Genomic DNA, 26,972 nt, shown 5'->3' on the forward strand with positions numbered 1-26,972 from the left:
ACTCCTGATCTTACTGGGAATGCTTCTAATTTATCCCCATTGCAGATGATGCTTGTTGATGGTTTTAGATATATACCATTTATTGTTTTTAGGAAAGGTCCTTCTATTCCTATACTTTCTAGTGTATTCAGTACAAATGGGTGTTGTATTTTGTCAAAGGCTTTTTTCAGCATCTATTGAGATAATCATGTGATTTTTGTTGTTAGCTTGTTGATATGGTCAATTATGTGAATGGTTTTCTGATGTTGAACCATCCTTGCATTCCTGGTATGAATCCCACCTGGGTTATAATGAATAACCCTTGTGATCACTTGCTGGAGTCTTTTTGCTATTATTCTGTTTAAGATTTTTGCATCTATGTTTATTAAGAGATTGGTCTGTAGTTTTCTTTCTCTGTTTTTGATCTACCTGGCTTTGGGATCAGTACCATCCTAATGCTAATTCTAACCCTAATCCTAATCCCAATTCTAATCTCAATCCTAAACATAAACTCTAATCCTAATCCTAGCCCTAATACTAGGCCTAACCGTAACCCTATTAAATCTAAAATACTAACCCTAACCCTATATATGAGTGAGAGCTTGATTCCCTCCCTCTCCTTAGCTAATTATTAGTTAAATAGCAAAGGGGGAAAAAGGAAAAGGGTCCAAGATATAGAGGTAGAAGTGATCTTAGTTGTCATCTAGTCCAATTGCCTCATTTTACAGATGAAGAAAATGAGCCCATTAAGTAGTTTGATCCATGTCACATTGTTGTGGAATCCAGGATCTGAACCCAGGTTCTCTGACTACAAATCCATCCCTGTGGAAAAGGTTACACAATTAGGTTCGCCTGGATTATTACAAACCTAACTGTTTTCTGGTCGCTCCACAATGATTAACATAGATACTAGACTAATCTTTCCCAAATATTGTTTTTATCTTGCCATTTTTTTTACTCACTCAAAATCATTCCATGGTTCCCAACCACCTAAAGGAGATATTTGGGACCATCCTGGGGACTCTGTCCCTGGAGCATCCCTGAAAACTTACAGGGAATCCAAGAGATTCAACTGTGTCAGAGACAATGAACTTTCTGGCTTCTTCCAGCTACATCGTGGCCCAGTGCTAAAAGGACCTGAGATTTTGCTCTAATGATGCAAACCCTAGGTGAGCCTCCTCTCACTCACACAGAGGTGAGAGGGGCAGGTTGCTGCATCAGTCAAAAGGAGAGGAGGCTTTTGGCTTGGTGACTCTTTCTTCCACTCTCTAGTGAGGCAGGCAGTGATTTCTGTCATTAAGATCTCCCAGGGGTGGACTTAGGGGGTGGAGGTGAGAGAGACAGCAATGCTCTTTCTTTCTACTCCATAGCTGCTCCCACATGATAAGCATACTCAACCAGAGATTCTTGTGCCAAGACCCTGGCTCCCTTTTCTGACACGGATTTCCTTTCTTGAACAGGTGACCAAGCGATCAACTTCAGAGAAAATATGTCCAGGCTGGGAGACAAGCCTGTTCCGGTAATGCAGAGGTCCAGTTCACTGGCTATTAACTATAGATGATTGACTGACAAGGGGAGCCTTCTCCACTGAAGATGACTACTAACAAGAAGAAGAGCCCCAGTCCCTGGTTTGACTTGACAGAAGACATGGTCTTTGAGAGATACAGCACAGAGCAGAGGTGAAATATAAATTAGATAATCATCAATCCCATACTACTTTATGTTTACATTAAGTATCATAGCCAGATGTGTGTATATATAGATACATATATGTATCTATATTTATTTACATATATAGTCTACCTAACTATCCCCTATTTCTTTTGCATATGATATATAAATACTTGTCACATATGTGATCTAGAGCTATTCATTTCTTTGGGGAAGGTTTAGACATGAGTAGAAACGTAAACCTTAAATAGCTTGTCCCTGGGGTAACGAGGTGAGGGCTTAATAACTGAAGAGTATGACAAAAAATAAAGAGAGAGAGAGAGATACAGAGAGAGGGAGAGAGAGAGAGAGAGAGAGAGAGAGAGAGAGAGAGAGAGAGAGAGAGAGAGAGAGAGNTGAGTCTCCTCCTTTCTGGTCCTGACCCTCCTGGATTTCACTACTCCTCAGAGCCTCCCTTTAGACTTGACTGTTTAGACATTCTGGTTCCACCCATAAGACTTGGTTTTCCTTTCAAGCTGGCCATGGAGAAAAAGAAAAAATAGGAAGAGGAAAAGGTCAAGGCTCATTTGTCATATTTGTCCCCACTCATTGGAGCTTTCTTAAGCCAAAGCTGCCTACACATATTTCTAGAGATCCACTTCTACATTTCTCTCTTTTCTTTGTGAAAATTATAAAAATGCCTCAATAGTTTTCTAGCCCATTTTCTGAGCCCTTCAGCCTGGCAAAATATATTATATATATATATATACATATATATATATATATATCATATCATATCATAGTCATGAAATCTATTTCCCTATCTCCTCCCAGGTATCTTCCTCCTGCTATCTTTTTTCTCTATTTTGTTTGAGTAATAAAGCACATAGATATTAATGCAATGATTAACCACATTTATCTTAAAGTTAAAAAAATAGAAAGCCAACAAACTCTTCAGGACTTCAGGAAGCAGACATGACTCTTTTAGGTGAAGAGAGTGAGAAAGAAGGGAGTTAAGGGAGTGAGGAATCACTAGCTATGTGTCTGGACCACTAGGTGAGATCAGCAAAACAAGCTCTACTCACACACTCCCTACCCCTGAGAACTGTACTAATGACTTTACAGTTGCAGCTCTGTCCCCACTTTCATAGCATTTCTGCTGGTTTGGGGTTTTTTGGTGGGGGGGATCGGTGGAGGGGTATCTTCTGACAAAGAACTTTTCTTTGCTTCAGTTTGAAAATTAGAATGACTCAGTGTGGTTTGGAGAAAGTCACAAAGTGGCCTGGACAATGTGCCACCTGCTGTGCTCCCTCACTTTCTATAGTTTCCTGGGCTGATTCCACAGATACCCCCTGCTCCATCCCTTCTTTCATGTGCTCCTCTTGCTCTCAGACCCAGGTGCAGCTGTTCATTGAGCCATTCTGTCCACTAGACTGTAAACCCCTTGAGGCCTGGAACTGTCTTTTGCCTCTTTTTTATATCCACAGCACTTAGCACAATGCCTGGCACAAAGTAAGCATTTAATAAATGTTTATTGGGGGGGGGGGAGGAGTAGCTAGGTGGATCAGTGGATTGAGAGCCAGGCACAGAGACAGGAAGTCCTATGCTCAAATCTGACTCAGATTTCCTGTGTGTCCCTGGGCAAGTCACTTAACCCCCTTTGCCTAGGTCTTACCTCTCTTCTCCCTTAGAACCAATATATAGTATTGATGATAAGATAGAAGGTAAGGGTTTAAAAAATGTTTATTGATTAATTTACTAATTGACTGCCTGCTCATGCCATTTATCCTAGCTCCCATTTCAATGGATTATTCCCTTCTTCTCTTTTAGGATAGAAGAAATAGTTTGTCAGGCAAAGTTTTGCCCTAGACGGTCATAGGGTTGGGGAAGTTCTTCAGGGGCTCAAGGAAGAAAATGACAGAGATTTCTTCCCTGCCAATGTACATTGGCCTCCAATGTCATGATATATATACATTTATTAAGTGCCTACTATGTGCAGCCAGAAGCGAAAAAGCAAGCTTCACCTAGGAGTAGACCCAGCGTTAACAATGGATATGGCAATATATTCCCAGCAAACTGACCCTAACAGAGAGAAGAGTCAGAGGCAACAATGACAGTGATATAATATACATACATATACGTACGTAGATATTCATAGATAGACAAACCGTGTTCTACAAGCTTCTGAATAGTCCTCTCATATGGGGCATAAAAAAGAAAACTCTGTGCTTGCCAGAGGTGTGTGTCCCTGTCACAGAGGACACCCAGCTAAGAGTCCAGACCAGAGAGAGTTTCCATTTAAGTGGAAAGGTCCTCTCAAAGCTCCTGTCAATAACTGACGCTGTAGTCTCAGCACACACCAGTCTCCTATGATGACTGAAAAGTCTTTGACCTAGTTATCTACACAAGAAAAGACAAGTGGGCGAGGTAATGACAGCAAGTTGGAAGGATGACCATAAAGTTAGTCCATTGGTATGGATATTCTGGACAGACACAGTGGGACAATGGAGGGCAGAACTAAAGGAGGACAGAGTGGGCTGGGTGACATTTGGGAAATGGTGCTGTGCTTTTAATAATCCTTAACTTCTTGCCAAAGCAAAGGCCCATCCTTTTCTAATATCAGTTCTTCTGGCAATATAGTATGGCCATGGGTGAAGATTAAGTAATGGAAGAATGACAATTGCGGGTCACCAGTGTGTAATTAGGATTTGCTCCCCAAAACTCTCTTTCCCAGCATCCCATGTTCCTTCTCATGTAACGTACTAACGTAGGGAAGATAGAAGTTTTGGGTAGCTCCATCCTCTCTCTTCTCCCTGAAACATGGCTGTGGAGGGGGGAGGTGAGAGGCAAGAGAATTTTACTCAGGTTTTACTTTTGTTCTTTTTATTTCTTCTACTTCAAGCGATTATTAATAAACTTTATATAATGTAATACTTAGAGTTATTGGATATTCATTTAAATCTTACACTAGCAAGACATAGAGGGGACCTGGTTGGTGCAGTGGAGAAAGCTTGGAGTCAGCAAGATCTGAGTTCAAACCTAGCCTCAGACACTTCCTAGCTATATGACCCTAGACAAGTCACTTAACATCTATTTTCCCCAGTTTCAAATCTATAAAATAGGGACACATTGGAGAAGGAATGGTAAACCATTCTAGTATCTTTGCCAAGAAAACCCCTTAGAGGATATTGACTCTAAACAATCACCCTAGTGCAAACATCAATAATATGGAAATAGGTTTTTTTTTTGTTTTTTTTTTTGTTTTTAAACCCTTAACTTCTGTGTATTGGCTCCTTGGTGGAAGAGCGGTAAGGGTGGGCAATGGGGGTCAAGTGACTTTGCCCAGGGTCACCCAGCTGGGAAGTGTCTGAGGCCGGATTTGAACCTAGGACCTGCCGTCTTTAGGCCTGACTCTCAATCCACTGAGCTACCCAGCTGCCCCATGAAATAGGTTTTTTTAAACATTTATTAATATTTATTTTTTAGAAAAGTTAACATGGTTATATAATTCATGCTCTTACTTTCCCCCCGAGCTCCACCCCCCCATGGCTGATGCGTATTTCCAATGGTTTGGAAATAGGTTTTGATCAATGACACATGTAAAACTCAGTGGAAAGGGGGCATTGGCTATAGGAGGGGCTGGGGGTGGGGAGGAAAGAACATGAATCTTGTAACCATGGCAAAATGTTTTTAACTAATTAATTAAATAATTTTGAGAAAAAAAAAAAAGAAAAACCCATCAACTTTGTTTGTGGGATCAGACTGGGTCAGATATGACTGAACTACCAAACAAGCAAGACATATAGTGGCCATAATTAGGTATATTACCAGTGAAGATTTGAGCACAAAAAAGAAGCACAAAATATACCATCAATGAAATTAGGATCCAAAAAAGAGGTGGATCAGTCATATTTTGAAATGGGACAGTGGCGTGCTCCACTGATAGTCATGTAATGTTCAGAAGGCCCCTGATATACTTGGACTACTAGGGTACCTTCTAGCTTCAATTCTTAAAGTCCAATGATCAGAATTTTTCTAGAGGCTAATAGCCCCCTGAGGTCCCAGAAAGGTCCTTTTAGGCAAAAACAAGAACTTTTGGGAGGGGGATTCAGGTTTCAGTTAGCACTACTGCTCCCTTCTTATCTAGGGCATTTCTTCACAGATATCCCGCAGGATTCATCTGAGCCAAAGCCCACAGTGCTCATAAGGCAGAGATCCAGGAATGGAAATGGCAACTGTCACTTTCCCAAACTGGAAAGAGATAAAATAACACCAGTATAGCAGGACTGAACTGGTAAGTAGGGAACTTGATGGGGATGATGGTGAGTCAGAGCTGGCAGGCAGGCCATGACCTAGAATCCAAGACTCCTTGGGTGTTAGTCTTGAGAAGGACCTTTCAGATCACTGATTTGGGGGCAGCTAGGTGGCCCAGTGGATTAGAGAATCCAGTCTGAAGTCAAGAGAACCTGAGTTCAAATCTGGCCTTAGACACTTCCTAGCTGTGTGACTCTGAGCAAGTCACTTCATGCTATTTGCCTAGCTCTTGCCTAGAATTCACTCCTAGAATTGTTCCTAGGACAGGAAGTAACCATTAAAAAAATCACTGAGTCAGGGCCTGCTCCCCATTTTATATATATAAAAGAAAATTTCCAGAAAGGAAGAATATTTGTCCAAGGTCGCACAGCTAGGGAGAGGTAGAATTAGACCTAGAATCTGGACTCTTCTCACCTCCAGTTTAGTGTAATTTTTGAGAAATGCCCCTGCTTGGGAGGAGTCAGGATGGGTGAGGGTTGGTTACGCTCCCCTTTCTCTCTAACCCTTTAAGTCTTTCTCTCTCACCATATTTCATCATCTGCTGGGTCCTGGATTGCCAAGTTTTTCTGTTCAGGCACCAACTAGGCCACATATGATTTTCCCCAATCTTATGGAAAAGATAGGACAAGGGCACAGTATGTTTCTCTTGGCTGGAAGAGAAAGGGAAAAAAAGAGAAGAAGAGAACGTACCCATGTGCCAAATTACAGAGATTAGAGTAGATAACTGCTAAGATCACTTCTTGCTTAAGTTCTATGACCCTATCTATAAGTCAAAGGGCAGCTAGATAGTGAAGTAGATAGAGTGCTGGACCTGGTGTCAGGAAGATTCACTTTCCTCAGTTCAAATGTAGCCTTAGGCACTTGCTAATTGTGTGTCCCTTGGGTGCATCACTTAGTCTTATTTGTCTCAGTTTCCTCAACAGTAAAAAGAACTGGAGAAGGAAATGGCAAATCAATCTTGTACCTTTGTCAAGAAAATCCCAAAATGAAGTCATGAAGAGTCAGACACAGCTGAAAACAACTGAACAATGAGAAGAAAAGAGAAGAAATGGAGATGTGGAGGAGAAGGAGATGGAGATAAATAAAAGAAGGGAAGGGGAGAAAGGAAACTCCAAATCCAGAGGACTTACCTCTGTACCACACTGCCTTCCTCAAAATTTGACTTGTGTCAAAAAAACAAGGGAAAGAGGAAGACTCATAGTGCTCATTCTCTCTTCCCCTTCCGATCTCCTTCTCAAAGGCTGAATCCAAGTGTATGCAGTGGCCATGAATCAACGGATGGCGTCATCAATGGTGGAATGTCATTGAGAGTGGGAGCAGTGAGAACCCAGGATAATGCCCAGGGTAGATCCACTTCATAAATAATACTGAAGTTACTCCAGAAGTTGTCACTGATTGAGTTGATCCTGGCTTTTCCATAGTCACAGCTCCTAAAGATATCTTTTAGCTGTAGGCAAATTCCCTGATGAGTACTAATATTATCCAGATTTCTGCTCAAGCACTGATTCATGCTCACCCACCTCCTAAGAGATAAAATCAATGACAGTCATAGATGATGTTAGAAACCAGAAGATCCTGGCCTTCTAGCTAGCCTCTGGGCACAAAGTAAGGTCCCAATGTGACTTAGAGTGGGGCAAGCTTTACCCCTTAAAGAAAGTGAAGATCCACAAGGATATTTGCCACAATGAGAATGCTGAGCTTGGAGTCACAGGATCTGAATCTGAATTCCTGTTCTATCATTCTTTAAAAAAAAGCCCTCACTTGCTAACCTACTAGTTATCGTCATTTATCTCTAAAAGACTTTTCCCAATCTTCATCCTTTTTTGCCCCTCTGCCACATTTAATGTTGTTGAACTCCATCATCCTGCATACTCCCTCCTTTCTAGGTTTTCATGACATTTCTCCCTTACCTTGCCACTCAGTCTGAATTTTCATCTAGCTCATGTCCGTTATTTGTATTAGCTTTTAAGACTCTGTCCTGGAACCTCTTCTCTTTTCCAGCTTACCATCTCACTTGGTGATCTCATCAACATCCATATCATCATTATACATGTTTCTTGATCTACTTATCTAGCCCTAACCTTTCTCCTGAGCTCCATTCCTATATCCTCCAAAGCCATTTGGACATCTTGAACTGGATGTCCCATAGGCATCTCAAACTCAACATGTCTACAAGACTTGTTATCTTTCTTCCACAGACCTTCCTTTCTTCTGAACTTCCCTATCACTATTGGTACCACTATTCATTCTCCAAGTCACCTAGGCTCAAATCTCAGTGTTAGTCTCCGCTAACCACATATCCAGCCCATCTCCAAATCTCTTTGCTTCTGCATTCACAACATCCCTTACATGAATCCCTTCTTCTCCACTCACACAGCCACCACTCTGGTTCAGACCCTCCTCATTTCTCACCTGGACTACTGTAATAGCCTTCTAATTGGTCTCCCTGACTCGTGCATCTCTCCATTCCATCCTCCATTCAGCTTATTAGGTTAAACAGTAGCTTAGACCATGTCATCTTCCCTGCTCAGTAACTTCCCATTATCCCCAGAATCAAATAAAAACTCCTTCCTTTAGCATTTGAAGCTCTTCCCAGCTTGGACTCTCCACCTTTCCAGTCTTCTTAGACATCTCTTCCCTACATATATTTGATCTAGCAATGCTGGCCTTCTGGCACATTTCTCAGATACAACTGACCATCCTCAGTTTCCATCTTTGCAATGGCTGTCCTGTAGATGTACAGCTAGGTGGTACAAAAGATAGAGTGTTGGAATGAGAGTCAAGAAGACCTAAGTTTGAATCCTCCCAAAGATCCTCACTAGCTATATCACAGAGGATGAATCATTTAACCTCAATTTCCTTATCTGTAAAATAGAGATAACAGCACAGAGTTGTTAGGATCAAATGAATTTATATATATAAAGTGCTATGTAAATGTTAACATTTATTATATATCTTCTACGTATATAGTAATTAAAAAAAAAACTCTTACTTTTTGTCTTAGTAACAACTCTAAGACAGAAGGGCAGAGGTTAGGCTAACAGGGTTAAGTGACTTGACCAGCATCAGATAGTTAGGAAGTATCTGATGTCAGATTTGAACCAAAGTCCTCTTAACTTCAAATCTGACATTCTATCTACTGAACCACCTAGCTGTCCCTATTTTTATATTTTTCTCACTCATTAGAAAGTGAACTCCATGGGAAAGAAAATGCATTTGTCTTTTTTTTGAACCCTAGTGCTTGGTACAATAGTTGTTCATCTCTTCAGTTATGTCCAACTCATCATGACCCCATATGGGATTTTCTTGGCAAAGATAATATGGTAGTTTGCCATTTCTTTCTCAGGTAGATCCATTTGTCAGGCATTCAAAGGTTAAGTGATTTGCTGAAGGCCACATAGCTAGTGTGTATCTGATGCTGGATTTGAACTCAAGACTCCCTGATTCCAGGCCCACCACTCTATCCACTGAGTCACCTAGCTGGCTCCTAGATAGAGATTAAGGTCACACAACTAGGAAGCATCTGAGGCTGGATTTGAACACAGGTCCAGTGCTCTTAACCAAAGAGCCACAGCTGCCTCTTCTCATTTTATAGATGAGGAAACAAAAGCAAAGAGAATTTAAATGACTTGCCCAGGGTCACATAGCTAGCAAGTGTCTGAGGCTGAATTTGAACTCAGGTCTTCCTGATTCCAGGCCCTGTGCTCATTGGTTCTCTGTGCCACCTAGCTATTCCAAATATAGAAATTCATTCCAGACCAATGAAAATATGCAGTGTGAATTTGAATAGTGTATCTTCCCTTTCTTCTCTTCCTCCTTTTCATCTTCCTTTTTTTTTTAGAGTAGGGGGTGGGAGGGCACTAATTGAGACATAGCTGTCAATCTTCCATGAGAAATCTACTCCTATGAGGCCTCTGGTTCTTTTAATATTGCAAAGATGCCAGGGCAGCACCCTGGCTAGCCATCTGTCATCCCCATCTTCCCTATGTGACAGTTTCAGCTCCTTTTCTAGTCATCCATCTCCTGGATAATACTTTTTATGTCACTTCTCAAGTACAAGTCATTGTTGCAGCCTGCTTACACCTTCCAAGCACCTGTCCAATGCCTTTTGGGTTGCCTGCCTCTTGGATTCTTCTAAAAATTGCCATCTAGTGTCACTGGAAGAATATATAAATAAAAAAGGGATGAGCTTTAAAAATAAAGGGGAGAGCTTTGCCTCAAGCAAATCGCTAAATCTGAGGACACAAAGAAAAGCAAATACTGCCCCAGCCCTCAAGGAATTCATTTTAGAAGAAGATCTGGAAAAGGGAGCCGTTGGGGTTTAGGATGGGCTTAACTGTGGGTCTGAGTAAGAAGAAGCTGAAAATGAGTCCCTTAGTCCGCACCCACAAGCCCGAGTTGAGCCCAAGCAGCTGATCCTATCCAGGTCATAGAGTCATCCAGTCACCAGAGGTGGCAATCATTTCCAAACTTTTTCTTTCCCAGTCTTCCAGCTGGCCTGCCCCTTTTCTAGTCCCAGAGACGGCGGGTCTCTCTGTTCCTCCCTTCTGAGATCTTATTCTCCAGATCGGAGTTCCTAGGAGCCAAACATCTGAAAGACATTCTCCTTCCTCCCCAGCACAGGTCTCCAGCACCTGAATGGATGTCTAGGCTCAGACAAAGGTGATGAAAATCTCAGCCACGTTTTCCTTCCCAGAGCAGGGGCTTGACCTCCCAAATTCGGGCAACTTCCCCCACACCCAGATAGAAGCCAAACAATTCCCCTCCAAAAAAGGATCTAGAGATCATCTGATTTCCTCTCATTTTACAAATGTGCCCCAGAGAAGTTATAGGATCATACTTATAAGAACTGGAAGGGATCTTAAAGGACAGCTAGATCAAATGACTTGCCCAAGACATCTCGGCAAAAAAGAAACACAGGTGGCTATTTGAAGCCAAAACGTTTGTTGAATGTTTTCCCAAAAGGCCCTCCAAATCTCCCCTAAGACCTAAGGAGAAGTGGGCTGGCTAAGGGCCAGAGAAGTGACAACTCTCTCTCCCACTCCGCCCAGATTCTCTCCTGGTCTCCGCCCAGAGGCTCTTTACCTAACTCCTCCCTGTCCAAAGCCCATTCAGTGATCAGGTGTCAGTTTTTTCTTCCTGAACAATCCCCGCCCCAAAAGTGCTAGCTCAGCTTCCACACCCTTGGAGGGACTGGGGGCTCCTCCAGGCACGTTAGTCCCGGCGGATCCGGCAGGTGTGGTGTGGTGGGGCGCTGCGCAGAGTCGACACCGCCCTTTCTGGGTCCCCACCCTTGAGCTCACGGTGGAACCAGGAAGGACCCGAGGCTCCAGTCCCCGGACACCTCGGCCTGGCTGCCGCAAATGAACAGGAGCAGACAGAGGCGGCAGCGGCTGCATCAAGAAGGGCAGCTGTGGGAGGGCCGGACAGGTCAGGGTGGCCCTCATGGCCTTGGGGATGGAGCAGCGCCTGGGCAGCCTGACCATCTTTAGCCGAGACGACTTCGAAGGAGACTGGCAGCGCGTGGCCAGCGGGGGCTTTGGGCAGGTGTTCCGGGTGCGGCACAAACGCTGGCGGACCGAGTATGCCATCAAGTGCTCTCCTTGCCTGCTGGCAGACTCCAGCTCCACCAGGTATCCGCTCTTCTCGCCCTCCTCCCTTTCTCTCTAACCTTTGTACTTCCAGTTTCCTGCTTCTTCAGCCCAAGGGGAAGGAATCCTAGGCGTCTTCCTGCAAGAGGTGCCTTGGCCAAGAAGGAGGTTCTTCGCTGTGGTTGTCTCAGAGTTTTGGGATACTGACCTCCGTCCGTGCAGGCTTGGAGCCTTCCTCTCATCCTCCTAAACTTACTCCCACACAGATTTCTTCCTTTAAATTGCCAAAGTGATGGGCTTCGTTTCTGCTTGAATGTATGGATACAGGGTCACAGCATCCTCAGATGCCCCTGGTTCTCCAGCACTACTTTCCCACAGAGGAAACAGAAAAGACCTGACAGTAACCACCAGTTAGGGCAAACTCTTTTGGTGGATGTCATTATAGGGATTAGCCCAGCTGACTCTGAGGAGATTATTTTACTAGATGGACACTATATGATTGGTGAAGCTACTGTTAGATATACTGTGAAGGAGAAGTTCTGTGCTCGTGTAGGTACACCCACATGCATACCTTCTTACACGTGAGGGAACAGCATACCCATCTAGGGACTTCTAAGTCTGGTACCGAAGAATAGACCCTTGTAGACACACCCAGATCTTAGCATAGACCTACAAGTCAAAGCCTGGAGTTTCCTATTGTCAGTCTTTATGTCTCTTTTTTTCACCAGCTGTCTATCTGCGTGTTTTTGTTACTCTTTGTCTCTGGCACCTCTCATTTTCTGTCTTCCTGACTTTTTCTAACTGTCACTCCCTCTCCCTCTCTGTCTGTTCTTTGCTTGGTTTTTCTTATGAATAAACTATGTGCCTGCTCTGCATGCAACTGTAGAGGAAACATTTGGGAGGTGAAGTCTGATCATCATAATCACCTACTCTTCCCAGGGCTCTTTGGGGTATCAGACCCCTCCATGGACAACTGCCTCATGGGACTGGGGAAAACTGGGCGTCCTGTGTCAGCCAGTATCTTTGCTGTTTCCCAGTCTGTCTCATCATGCTCTCTTTAGCCCCTAGCCAAGTTCCCAGGATCTAGTCATGACATCTTCCAGCCCTAACCAGGCTCTTCTCTTACCTTCATATTATTCATTGATTTCATGTAGTTCATGTCAATGTAGATTGGAACTATCTGAGATTTCCCCAGTAAATCAGGCAGGGGGACTTGTTAATACTTGGTACTTTTTTCTCCCTTTCTCCTATTTTATCATTGTTCTCATTGGCTTTGGGTGGTGTCAGATTGTTCTGACGCTGCCTGAGTTATTTTTCAACTCCTGAAATTGAGAATGAAGGAGATGAAATGCCAGACAGAAGAGAATTTGGGTTGGGGTGGGAAACAGGCTAATAAGAGTTTAACTGGAGAATATCCAATTTTTCACCTTCCTGCTATCTGACTCCAGACATTTTTTGGTATTTGATGTTGAAATTGGCATTTCCCCAATCCTTATGATCTTAATAAAACAAGAAAAGAAATAACCCTCAAACTCTGGGATAGAGTTGTCCCAAGGGGCAAAGAGAAGTGTGTGTGATGCTAAGAAGGGTAGGTATATGGTATTCCTAGAGAAGGTCTCACTAGTTAGAGGGGTAACAATGGGAAAAGTGGAGAACATGAGAGACCTGAGCTGCCTGACCAGCCTAATAGCAATAATTGACATTTATATAAAACTTTAGATTTTATGACACATTTTCATACATCTTAAGCCTCATAACCACTATGAGATAAGTTCTAGAGATGATAGTATTGTCCCCATCAATCAGGTGAAGAACCTGTGTCTCAGAGAGTGGAACCTTCTATATAGAAGGTGTGATCTTTGATAGCTTCTATGAAGGATAAATAAGGCAAATAGGTGGCACAGTGTATAGAGTGCCAGACCTAGAGTCAAACTTATCTTCAGAGTTCAAATCCAGCCTCAGACTCTTACCCTGGGCAAGCCAATTAATCCTGTTTACCTCAGTTTCCTCATTTATAAAAATGAGCTGGAGAAGGAAATAGCAAACCACTCCAGTATCTTTTCCCAGAAAACCCCAAATGGGGTAAAAAGAGTTAGACACAACTATACAATAAGGAAAGATTAAACAAGGAGAGAAGATTAATTCTCTATGACTTGAGAAGTCTCTGACTAGGTCTGACTCTTCCATGATATCCAGAAGGCTAGAGACTTTGTGGGATTTTGAGAAGAATCACTTAGGGAAAAGCCTGAATTTCCAGATCTCTTTTACCTTTCCAGGTTTTTATAAACCTATGTAGTATAAATCTATAGTCTTACCATTCAATGACCTAAGGGGATCACATTTCTTCAGGTCATCTCTGGTTGACTCTGGTGTATAGCATGATTCTATCCCCTTTGGGCTCTGCACTTTCCTGTGTCTCTTCTGCATGGGGAATATGAAGAGAACACTGCAAGAATTGTGGTTAAGCAGCAATATTGTTTGATGAGCAAATGTGAATGGCCAACTGTTCTCAACAATACAGTGATCCAAGACGGTTCCAGAGACTTATGAGGAAAAATGCCATCTACCTCCAGAGAAAAAATTGATGGAGTCTGAATGCAGACCACAACATACTACATTTCACTTTCTTTCTTCTTTTCTTGTTTGTTTGAGATCTTTTCCACAAAATGACTAATAAGGAAAAATGCTTAACATGATTGCACATGTAAAATCTTTATCAGATTGCTTACCATCTCAGGGGAGAGGTAAGAGGGAGGGAGAGAATCTGGAACTTAAAAGTAAAAAACATTATGAATGTTTAAAATTGTTTTTACATGTAATTAGGGAAAAATAATATATTATTTAAAAAAATAAAACACTGAGACATGTTTTTAAACCCTTACCTTCTGTCTTAGAATCAATACTAAGTAATGGTTCCAAGGCAGAAGAGTGGTAAGGACTAGGCAATTGGGATTAAGTGACTTGCCCACGGTCACATAATGAGGAAATGTTTAAGGTTAGATTTGAACCCAGGACTTCCCATCCCCAGTCTTGGCACTCTATCCACTAAGACACCTAACTAGTTTTTTTTTTAATTGAAATTAAGGGTGGGGGAATGGATAACATTTTGCTAAATGTTCCTTAACCTCCAACTATCTCCTCCTGTTTCTAGCTCAATATACATAAAACCAAAATTATATCTTTTCTCAGTGCATCACAGACTTAAAGACTATTAGAAGGAAAAAGTCTTAGTTTTCCAATAGTGATACCTAGTATTTATGTAGTACTTTAGAATTTGCTAAACACTTGACAGAATCTCATTGAATTCTCACAACAATCCTTCAAGGTAGGTTCTAGTAATTGTCCCTATTTTACAGATGAGGAAACTGAGGCAGGCAGCAATTAAGTGATTTGTTGGTGGTCACACAGCTTAGATTTGAACTCAGATTTTCCTAACTAGGTCCAGCACTCTATCCACTGGACAATAAGGCTGCCTCTAGGCACTACCCTTCATTTAACAGATTAACAAATCAAAGCCTAAAGAGTCCAAGTGACTTGCTCCAATTCCCATAGCTAATCAGTGGCAGAATTGGTACTAGATCCCAAATTTCTTGATCCCTAGCCTGGTAGAGTTTCCACTTTCCCTTGGGCAAGGGTAAGAAGACTTACTCTAACATAAATGTATAGATATAGGTACAGATCTATCTATATAGTGGGTTAAGTGTGTTGTTAATGAAATAGATAAAAGGACTGTTGTAGTTCAGAAGGAATCAAGGAAGGCTTCTTGAATCAAGACTTGCTCTTGGGTTTTGCATTATTCTCCCTATAGCACCAATCATTTCATATATATGACAGACATAGAGGGACAGAGAGGGGAAGAAAGAGGAGGAGAGGGGAGAAAAAAGAAGAAAGGGGGAGAGAGAGAGAGGGTTGAGTATGTCTGTGTGTGGGGGGGGGGCTTGCCTCCCCAATTAGACTAACCACCCTAGAGGTCAGAAGCTGTGTTCTTTATTGCTTTGCACCTCTATAGACAAGAATAGAATATTGATATTTTGTTAATGTAATTAATTAATTTGGCCCTCCCTTCCCATTCCTCTATAGCTCAGACATGAAGTGCCTTATTGAAGAAGCAACCAAGATGGAAAAGATCAAATTCCAGCATATCGTCTCCATCTATGGAGTGTGCAAGCAACCCTTGGGCATTGTGATGGAGTTCATGTCCAAAGGTTCCCTAGAGAAGATGCTGCCCACTCATAGCCTCTCCTGGCAGCTAAAGTTCCGAATCATCCATGAGACTGCCTTGGCCATGAATTTCCTTCACAGCATTAAGCCACCTTTGCTCCATCTGGACCTCAAACCAGGCAACATCTTGTTGGATAGTAACATGCATGCCAAGGTGCAGGGCCTTGTCTATTCTCCACTCAAATAGCTTAAGCCCCCATAGAAAAGGGAATACACAGAAGGTGGTAAATGGGAAGTCTCTAGAGGGTGCCCTAACAATCAGGTGCCAACTGAAGGTTCTTACTCATCTAACAAAATGCGTTCTAAACAGATGGAGTTTTTGTTAGATGTCTGTGTGTTTCACCTACACTGAGTTATTAATTTTGTTTTTATTTTTAAACCCTTACCATCTCTCTTAGAATCAACACTAAGTAGCAGTTCCAAGACAGAAGAGTGATAAGGGCTAGGTGGTTGGGGTTAAGTGACTTACCCAGAAGTCACATAGCTAGGAAATATCTGAGGTCAGATTTGAACCTAGAATGGGTTTTAAGGCACAAACTTCCAAAAGGACCTACTCGAAGCAAAGCCTACATTTGAAAGATATATCTATATCTATATCATCTATATCTATATCTATATCTATATCTATATCTATATCTATATATCTAGGGTCTGGAAAATTGGACTGGGCATCTGGAGATGTGGGTTGTTTTCTAGAACACACCACCAACATAGGTGTATGACCATGACCAAGATTAGCACCCCTTGGGTTTTACTTTATTTACTAAATAAAGTGGGAGAATAATGCTATCCTTCCCTATTTTCCAAGTGTGAGTAAAAGAATCTTTTTTGATAAGGAGAAACGGGAGAAATAGGACTAGTATATGATTACCACAATTGGTTTCCCTCTAAAGAACATAGTACTTCTAAGTGCTTTGGGTACTGGTAGGGCTGTCAGGATACGGGGAGCTACCGGTGTAAAATCCTTAGCTATTTTGGTCCCTAGCTCTGGATGCTGGGATGAATGGATGGGTAGCTAGTGGGAATGAGGTTAATGGATGGAGGGAAAAGTGGCCAATGGAAAAGGTAACAACAGGTTGCCAGCTGTCACTGTAAACCACTTACCATCTTGCCTTCAATCACCCATCCATATCTCTGTGACTCCCTTTTCAGATTTCAGACTTTGGCCTATCCAAGTGGATGGAGCAGTCAACACGGATGCAGTATATTGAGAGGTCAGCGCTTCGGGGCACACTCAGCTATATTCCCCCTGAAATGTTTCTGGAGAGCACCAAAGCACCTGGGCCCAAATATGATGTGTACAGGTAAGATGGAGGCAGAGGTATTGTCTTTATTAATTTGGAATTTTGGAGGCCCTTTTGGCTATTTAAAAAATTCTATACTTTCTTTCTGAGAATCGATACTAAGTATTGATTCTAAAGCAGAAGAGTGGTAAAGGCTAGGCAAATGGACTTAAGTGACTTGCCCAGGGTCACACAGCTAAGAAGTGTCTGAGGCCAGACTGGAACCCAGGACTCCCATCTCTAGGCCTAGTTCTTTATCTACTGAGCCACCTAGCTGCCCCTCCTTTAGCTATTTTTGCATTTCTATCATTCTAATAACTCTTTGCTTAGCTCCACAGTTGAAAGCTACTCCTTGATGAGATGGTGTGCAGTGAATATACTGTGCTGGGGCTCAAGCTGAGCTCCTTGCCATATTTCCTGCTTGGTCAGCAGCCCCTCTGCATTTGGGCAGCTTCCTAGATGGTTCTAGGAACTGGAACAGATCTAATCCTCTAGTGCCACTTCCTTGGGGCAGGTGGGATGCACAGACCTGAGGTTGGGGGATTGGCAAGGAGGTGGGCTGGTTCTCCATGACTTGAGAACTATCTGATCGGGTCTGATTCTTCCATGAGGTCCAGAAAGCTGGAGACTTTGTGGATTCTTGAGAAGAGTCACTTAGGGAGAAACCTCTATTATTTGCAGCTTTGGAATTGTCATTTGGGAGATCATTACCCAGAAGAAGCCATACCCAGGTAATATATTAGGGGCTACCACCATAGATTCTATAGGGGTTGGAACCCTGGGAGAGTCCTGATGGGTGGTGGTTGTCGTGGAGTGGCACAGAAGAGGTAGTGGGCTTGGATAGGGTTGATGTAGTAGATGGCATTTGTTTGTAGTCCCCATCTCACCCCTTCTTCATAGTATTTCTGTCTTTTTCTTCTTGGTTCACCGCTATTTTAGGGAAGGTCTCTTTTTAAAAGATTCCACATACAGTCTTCTTTCCCCAAAAACTGTATGAAATGCACCCTTGTTTCTTTTGAATCTCTGACCCCTGCTTCTCTTTCTAACTCTACCTTCTCTCACCCAATCTTTCCCTAATCACAACCTTCCTGTCTCCTGGGATGGGAATGCAAGTAGGAGTGAGGTTGGGGGCTCAGAGAAAGAACTTGATAAGGGAGCTGGAGGAGGGGGGGAGCTGTGAGACTCCAGGGAAAAGCAGGTGAATCCTGACCTGGTTTTCCCCAAATCAGAGTACATTCCTTAGGAAAGAAAGGAGGGAGAAAAGTTAAAACATACTTCAAGCCCACAGGCTTTCTAGTTGCCGGTTTTAACCCAACTTTCCTGCCCCTTAAAGAGTTTCCTCCACCCTCCACCCCCCCAATGACTCCCACCCAGCAGTTGAGAATATAGAATGTCTCAAAACCTTCAAAAAATAGCAAAGTGAGAAAATTAAAGCTTTCAGGAAAACAGCTTTTGGTATGTTTGTTTCCGTGTGCATTGGTACCAGCTCCTTTATGCATGTAACAGCCGTCTTACTTGGGATTGACCTTGTAGTCTGGGTAACCTGGCTAGACCTAGAAGAAGTGGGACAGAGGAACTCATCTAGCCAGAGCCAGTCTTGGCCCCTTGATCACTCTCTGGAGTTGTGAGGCCCAGTGCCACTGAGGCTAGCTAGCAGTTCTCTTCCCTGCTTTGCCAGCACAGACCCACTCTATGGTCTCCCTTAGGGTTCAACATGATGACCATCATCATTCGTGTGGCTGCTGGTACCCGACCCTCACTGCAGCCCATCTCAGATGACTGGCCAGGTGAGGGCCAGCAGATGGTTGACTTGATGAAGCGCTGCTGGGACCAGGATCCTAAGAAGAGGCCATGTTTCACAGGTTATCATCCATATTTCCTAATGTGTATTACAATTGATGCATCCATCATATATATATATATATATATGTTTATATATTACCTTAATATTTATAAGGTACTTTTATATATATATATATACATATATATATATATATATATTGTTTTGTTGATCCTCACAACAACTCTAGGAGGTTTGTATTGTTATCATCACTACTTTACAAAGGAAGAAACCAAGACTGAGAGAGGTTAACATGTCTTGCTTAACCATAACTACCAACTGTATGAAGTGAGATTTGAACTCAGGTCTTGCTGAATTCAGACCTTTAGCCACTCTCATACTGAGATTGCTATAACAGCAAGGATCTGAATCAAGGTTGTCCAGAAGGAAGAAGTGTGGGGATGGGTCATGGTAGAAGTCAGGCAAATGCCTCAGTGACCTATAGTATCATGTATGGGCTTGAATCAGATTCCTGAAATTGAACCTAACTAAACCTTTTCATTAAGACAGAGCCAGCCAGTCCAGCTTAACAGAACTCAAGTTCTTTATGGGATGTGTTCATTTTTGTATGTAATTTCAATTAAACCAGTATCTATTAAGATCCAAACCAGGAAAGGCATCATGGTGGGCACCAGGGAAACAAAGAGAGACACGAATGAATAAATACGTAAAGAATTTTAAAAGACACACTGTGTGTAAATAACTGTGCTAGGCACTGAGGACAGCTCCTGCTCTCAAGGAGCTCACATTCTAATGGGAAGGACAATGTATATGGATAGGTCTCATGGTCTTTAGGAGGCAGCATAAAAGCAGATGGTAATGCCTCTCTTTAATGTCATTTCCACTGATAAAAATATATCAGATATTACACAGATCTTTCTCTTAAAGAGCTTCCAATATAAAGGGTGGTAGAACAAGTTCACAAATAACTAGAATAAAAGGGAGAGAAGGAATTACATAAAGCAGTTTGTGACAAAAGATAATTTTTACCAGGAAGAAGAGAAGCATTCTTGAAGGAAAAGAGAATCCTTGAGTGGCAGAAATTACAGGGCTTGGGGACAGCTGGGTGACTCAGTAGATTGAGAGCCAGGCCTAGAGACAGGAGGTTCTGGGTTCAAATCTGACCTCAGACACTTCCTAGCTGTGACCCTGTCTCTTAACCCCCATTGCCTAGCCCTTACCACTCTTCTGCCTTAGAACCGATATTGGTTCTAAGGCAGAAGGTAAGGATTTAAAAAATATTACAGGACTTAAAAGGGAGTGTGTTCTGGGCAAAGGGAGATGGCGTCACCAAAGGAGCAGATACTAGGAAGGATAGGATAAACATAGGGGTGGGACAGCAGTCCAAGCTGGCTAGAATGTTTGATGGAGAGTAGAATGAGACTAGACTGGTTTAGTTGAAGCCACATTGTAGTAGGACTTGAAAGCTAAGTTCAGGAGTTTATTTTCTTTGGTAGATACTAGGAAGCTATTGTGTCATTTCACCTGGATATCTGAGTTTCCTAATCTATAGATAGTTACTAAATCTGCTATTTCATTCACCTAGGGAACACCTCAATGAGGAAATGCTCTTCCTATGCAAATCTGTTCATTTATAACTTACATTCTTAGTAATTTCCCTAGGGCACTAGGAGGTTAAGTAACTTGTCCTGGTCAGACAGTTGAAATGTGTCACAGATTAGATAGGACCTGAGGTCTTCCTCTATCTACTAAGCTGCATGGCCTCTCCAGAATGAAGATAATCAAATCCTTATCTCCAGAATGTAGAGAAACATACTTGTTCTCCCACCTCAAAGGGTCCTTGTTTATTTTATTTTTTTCCTAATCCTGGTGATGGTTATCTATGAGCTCACAGAATATTTTCCTTCCTCCCACATTGAGTTCAAAGATTCACATTCTCTCTGCATCCCAACTCCTGCCTTCATTCACAGCAGGAAACTTCAGAATTCATATTGGTATTCCCTCAACTAGTCTAACTTCCCTCATTCTGTTCAATTCCTGTGATCTATTCCTCCATTCTACCTAAACTATACCACAGAGATGGTTATACCTTAATTTTACGATGTCTGTTTCCAGATCCATGAACACTATAATTCTTTTATCTGGTCATAGTCTTTTATCATTCCTTCTTTCCCTCTGTTTTATGACTCCTAATACTGTTCTTCATCCTCGCTGATGACTTCTAATCCCTCTACCTCTCAGTTCTTTTCCCAGTCATCATTACTACATTAGCTATAGGCTCTTCTCCTGTTTCCTGATCTATTAGTGAACCAGTTAAACTCTGCAGTCTTCTCTACTGTCAAATATTTTACCCACTTGTTTTTTTACCAGTCATGCTTTGCCAAATCCCAACCCTGGTTTACTCCCACTGTGTTCCTCTTTTGTTCCCATTCACATGCTGCTGAATAGTTGATGGTGAAAAAAAAATCACAAAACTATGCAGATTATGTAGCTAGATGGCACAGTGGATAGGGAACTAGGCCTAGAAATGGGAGGTCCTGGGCTCAAATGTGGCCTCAGATACTTCCTAGCTATGTGACTCTGGGCAAGTCACTTAACCTAGTTACCTAGCCCTTATCATTCTTCTGCCTTAGAACCAATCCCTAGTAGGTAAGGTAAGTGTTTAAAAAGGAAACAGTGGGAGGGGAAGGTTTAGGGAGAAGTCAGTCAATCTGTAAGGCACAAAGACAAAAGTGAAACTATCCCTGTCCTCAAGGAATTAATAATCTATCAGGTAGAGAAAATAGGTAGCTATATAACTATATAAAAATAGATATCAGTATGGGGGTGGGGGTGGGGATAGTACTAGTAGCTGAGAGAATAAGAAAAGATTGCATGAGAAAACTGTTTAGTTCAATTTTAGAGATGTTGAGGTCAAAATGCCAGTGGAGATATGCAGCAGATGCAATGGACAGCATCATACATGTTGTGTTCCCCTCTTCTCCTTCCACCCCTTAGTAGAATGTAAGCTACTTGAGGGCAAGGACTCTTAATGGTTTTTTTTATCCCCAAAACCTAATAAGCATTTGATAAATATTTCTTTTAAAAAAAACCTTAACTTTTGTCTTAGAATCAATACTAAGTATTTATTCCAAAGCAGAAGAGGTGTAAGAGCTAGGCAATGGGAGTTAAGTGACTTGCTCAGGATCACACAGCTAGGAAGTATCTTGGGCTCATATTGGAACCCAGGACCTCCTGATTCAGGCCTGGCTCTCTATCTACTGAGCCACCTAGCTGTCCACCTAGCTGTCCCTCAATAAATGCTTCTTGAACTGAATAGACTAAAACTTAGTTCTAGTGATAGAAATCTGCAAGTCGTTTGCATAGAGTTGATCAATAAAACCATGGAAATGGACAAGACCACCAAGGGAGAGATTGTAAAGAGGAAGAAGTATCTATCCATTGATCTATATGAGCTAACAGTCTGGTAAAAAGAAAAGAACTCTGCACCCAAAATTGGGACATTTGGGTTTCAGACTTAACTCTACCTCTGAGACTTCAATTAACTAATTTCACCTCTCTAGAATTCCGTTTCCACATTTGGAAAATGAGAGAATTGCATTGTTTCCAAGCTTGTTTCCACCAGTATGGTCCTATGAAGTAGTTTAGTTGGACTATCTATCTGTCTTTGGAGGTTTCTTTCAAGTTGGGGTGTCTGCGATACTGTCTTCTCATCATGTTATCAGTATAAGTTAGAGCTAGAACTTGAACTCAGATGTTGGAGTCTCTGAGTCCAATGTTCTTTCTGTCACAGAGCCCATAACATACTTAACCAACAGCTCTCTCCAAAATCGAGAATCTGGCAGCAGAACCCATGGGCTGCTCAAAATCATGGTCAAATTAGGATAATCTATAAAGCAAAGGACTGTCATGCTACCCCAGTGACCAATCTACTCCCACCCTCATTACCTTGCATTTATTTTGTATATACTTATTTTTGTACATATTATCTCTTCCTATAGAGTGTAATCTTTACTTTAAAAACTGTTGTCTTCATAACCCCAGACCCAAGCAGAGTACCTGGCACATAAGAGATGTTTAATAAATATTTACTTAATTAATATATAATAGTTGTTTATCTTAGAATCATAGAACTATACTGCTAGAAAAGACCTTGGATATTATCCAATTTACACACCCTGTTTCCCTCCATTTAACATATTCAATTTCACAATAAGCAGTTAAATATCTGCCATAGGATGACAGTCATTGGGCTAGGCATTGGGGACTCAAGGAAGAACATTTCCTCCCCTGGAAATTAGGCTCCAAATGGGGAAATTAAGGCCCAATGAAGTTATCTCATATGCTGCATAACAAATTTGTGGTAAAGCTGGGACTAGAACCTTAATCACCTGTACATGTATGGAATCATGTATGTATGTACAAGCATGAGTGTTAGCAGATTCCAGAAGAAATCTGAGATAGATGTGGAACACATAGGTAGCATTCAATTGATTTCCTTTTCTCTCTCATTGAATAGATATCACTACTGAGACAGACATGCTGCTCTCCTTGCTCCAGAACCCTGTAGTTGATCTGGAGAAAGAGTCCTTGGTCAGAAAGACATCCTGCAAGCCTTCTCTACACCAGCCCCAGGAGGTAAGGACCTTCAGAGGATGGGACCCTGGACTGTCCTACACTAGCAAAACATTATGTTTTGGTGCCCAGAGTCTGGGTCCCTGAAGGATCAGGGACTCTAATGAGGTATTCCCAAAGTGGTGAGACCATTTAGAAATCTGCCCATAGGAGGGATGCCACACCTGGCTCTGCCATAAAAGCATGCTTCAGGTAGGCCTTGGTCCAGGTGATCCAACCCTACATTTCCATGATTCTGTGACTCATAGGTAGCTGTAGACTTCTCCTGCATTCTGAGCTAGTAAACATCAATATTACTCATCTCTCTCTCATTGGAAAGCTCAGCACTGGGCACTGGGGTGGGGGAGGGTGTTTAACATGTTTACATCCTGCTGAGCTAAAAGAGATATCCTATTTAATAAACTGTTCTTCTCCAGCTAGTTCACCTAACCACAGGAAGGTATGTCCTCTGTTTTCTTGGAATAACCAGTGGGAGGAAAAGTTCAATTTCTAATTCACAGGAGGGCTAGGAACTACTAATAAGGAGTAGAAATGGGGGCCCTTATAGGAGGCAGGAGTTGCTGGTGGATTGATAAGACACTGACTTACCTGGTCTCTTAGTTGACTTAATTTGACTTAACTGATTTGAATTGTTCTTCCCTTATTTTTCTTACATTGATTCTGCTGGCCAAGATCAGAAGACAAGTCAGCCAGGAACTGACAGAGAGTGGTAAGTCCAGGGCCCCGCAGTCTCTACTAAATGGTTCAAAGAAAGGTTAAAAATGGAATCCTCCCATTGGGCTCCATCTCTCCAGTCCCTCAGACCTTTTCCATTTAGTCACTTCAAGGATCCACAGAGGGGGCAAAATCCAGCTCCTCTGAAATAGTTTGTTGTAAATCAGGAATCTGGTGGGGTTTGGGGCATTTGGATGATTAGCACAATGGCCTTTTTCCATTCTGATTCCATCCTCTGATGGTCTGAGTTGGGGATGGTGGGTGAGCTTGTCTGTTCTATTAGCTCCACTGTTCTCTATCGCTTTTCAGAGTAGAACAAGAGGAAATGAAACTCTTAATTATAACAGGAGAATTTAGATTAGACAAATGGAAGAGCTATCAAACTCAGAGTTGCAATATGCTAGATGAGGCTGGTGTTTTGCAGATATATCTCCTTTTCTAGAGTTCTGTCTATTCCTAGTCTTTGAGGTATGAAGAGCAACCCTGTAGAGAGATGAAGGCTCTCTGGGTCTCAGTTTCCCCACCTATAAAATGAAGGCAATAGATCATATGATCTCTTAAGTGTTTTACCAGTGCTAAGTCCCATGATTCTGTGGTGGAATGGACAGATGGGCCCTGGAAAACTCACATCCCTTCCTTTCTTCAGACTCAGGTGAATCTCTGAAGCAGCTGCTCCAGCTGTCTGACAGTGAGAGCTTGGTCTCCAGCATGGAAGAGTTGGGCATCTTTGAGAACAACATCACCCTCCTCCATTTCCTGGTGTCTGAAGGGAATGTGGAGAAGGTGAGACTGCTGTTGAGCCAGGAGGTAGATGTGGACTGCCAAACAGCTGAGGGCTACACACCCCTCATGCTTGCTGTGCAGGATCAGTTGTCTGACCTCTGCATGCTGCTGCTCGGCCAAGGAGCCAACCCCAATCTGGTTGATGAGGATGGCTGGGCTCCACTCCACTTTGCTGCCCAGAATGGGGATGACCGTACCGCTCGGCTCCTCCTGGACCACGGTGCCCAGGTGGATGCCCAGGAGCATGAGGGTTGGACAGCTCTCCACCTGGCTTCTCAGAACAACTTTGAGAATGTGGCCCGGCTTCTGGTCTCCCGCCATGCTAACCCCAACCTTCAAGAGGGAGAGGGAAAGGCCCCACTGCATGTGGCTGCCTACTTTGGTCATGTTAGCCTGGTTAAGTTGCTCATAGGCCAGGGGAGCCAGCTAAACGCCCAGCAAAGGAACCTCCGGACCCCATTGCACTTGGCTGTGGAACAGGGTAAGGTCCGTGCAATCCAGCACCTCCTGAAAAGTGGGGCAGCCATTGATCTGCCTGACCAGAATGGCTACAGCCCACTGCATACAGCTGTTGCCAAAGACAAATACCTTATCTGCAGGATGCTGCTTAAGTATGGGGCCAACACTGAGCTGAAAACTGAGCAGGGCTGGACACCTCTACATCTGGCAGCCTTCCAGGGTCACCTGGAGGTCCTCCGTTTGCTTCATGAGAGTAATGCCCACCTGGATGCCCGAGGGGGCAAGGACTGGACTCCACTTCACTTAGCAGTACGCCAAGGGGAGGAGGCAGTGGTTTCCTTCTTACTGCAGAGTGGAGCTGACCCCAACAAGGCTGAGCAGTCTGGCTGGACACCTTTACACTTGGCGGTTCAGCGAGGTGCATTCTTGAGTGTCATCAACCTCCTGGAGTACCAGGCTGATGTTAATGCTTCCAACAAGGTAGGCTGGACTCCTGTGCACTTGGCGGCCCTCAAGGGTAATACTGCTATCCTCAAAGTACTGATCAAGGCTGGCGCTCAGCTGGACATTCAGGATGCTGCTGGCTGTACCGTACTACAACTGGCCATCCGAAACCAGAAACAGAATGTAATCTCCTTCCTGGAGGGCAAGGACCCCCTCTCTCCATGTCTGGTCAGTGTTGAATCAGAAACTATGAAGCAGACTTGACTTCTTGTTCCCTGACTAAATGTAGATCCCTCTAGACCTATTTAAAACTTGGAAGCCTGGGAAGGGAAATGAACAATGAACTTATTTCCATCTATTCTCAGGAGCAGCCTTCCAGATAAAGTGAAGTTGGAAGCCCAGAATGCCCTAAACTAGAAGAGACTTGAAATGGATTTTGGAGAGACTCTTGAGCTTAAGGAACAAACTCCTCACTTCTGCTCTCACAACTCCACCCTAGCCCTCCTGCAAGTTCTGGGCACTGATCTCCTCCAATGTGGAAAGAGTCCCATAGCAATGAGCTTTGGAATTGGAGTTAGACTCCTTACTGGTCTTCCTTGCCTCAAATTTCTCACCTCTCCAGTTTATCCTAAACTCCTCCAAAGTGAATTTTTCTAAAGCCCAGATCTTATAACCACCTCACCTCCTTAACCAATGAACTCCAGGATGCCTTGTTACCTCTAGGATCAAATATATACATCTCCATTTGAAATGTAAAACTTTTCATATCCTGGCCCCATCCTACCTTTCCAGACTTATTACACATGACTTCCCAAAACTGTTCTCTTGCTGGTTCTCACACAATACTTTCCTATGCTCTTGTTCTAGCTTTCTCCCATTCCTGGAGCACATTGTCTCTACCTCAGTGTCCTGGAATCTCAAGTCACAATTCAAACATCATCTTCTACAAAAGTGCTTTCTTATTCTCCCTCCCCCTTTCCCCATGCCTCCTCCTAGCCCGCAGGCTTGTGTCTGCTCTGTGTTTCATAGATACCTGTATTTGTGCATGTAGTCTTCCTGGTTAGAATGGAAGCTCCTAAGGACCTAGACTTGTTTCAC

At 42.8% G+C, this 26,972-nt stretch overlaps 1 protein-coding gene across 1 annotated transcript; it reads left to right on the top strand.

Annotated features, from left to right (window-relative positions):
* Nucleotides 1-1,572: 1,572 nt before the first annotated feature.
* ANKK1 (ankyrin repeat and kinase domain containing 1) lies at nt 1,573-26,138 on the top strand. The gene is made up of 10 exons (XM_044669024.1): nt 1,573-1,658; nt 7,184-7,287; nt 11,315-11,576; nt 15,615-15,909; nt 16,908-17,059; nt 17,720-17,769; nt 18,745-18,900; nt 23,359-23,477; nt 24,147-24,183; nt 24,835-26,138. The coding sequence occupies exons 1-10, from the start codon at nt 1,573-1,575 to the stop codon at nt 26,136-26,138; spliced, it is 2,565 nt and encodes an 854-aa protein (XP_044524959.1).
* The last annotated feature ends 834 nt before the right edge of the window (nt 26,139-26,972 follow it).

This window comes from Gracilinanus agilis, chromosome 3 (genome assembly GCF_016433145.1).
Source record: "Gracilinanus agilis isolate LMUSP501 chromosome 3, AgileGrace, whole genome shotgun sequence".
Lineage (NCBI taxonomy): Eukaryota > Metazoa > Chordata > Mammalia > Didelphimorphia > Didelphidae > Gracilinanus > Gracilinanus agilis.

Excerpts from the sequence above, each read along its gene's own strand:
- ANKK1 (XM_044669024.1), top strand. The coding sequence starts at position 1,573 with ATGACTACTAACAAGAAGAAGAGCCCCAGTCCCTGGTTTGACTTGACA. Across the intron at positions 17,770-18,744 it reads CCAGAAGAAGCCATACCCAG|GGTTCAACATGATGACCATC; the intron begins GTAATATATTAG and ends GGTCTCCCTTAG. Across the intron at positions 24,184-24,834 it reads CCAGGAACTGACAGAGAGTG|ACTCAGGTGAATCTCTGAAG; the intron begins GTAAGTCCAGGG and ends TCCTTTCTTCAG.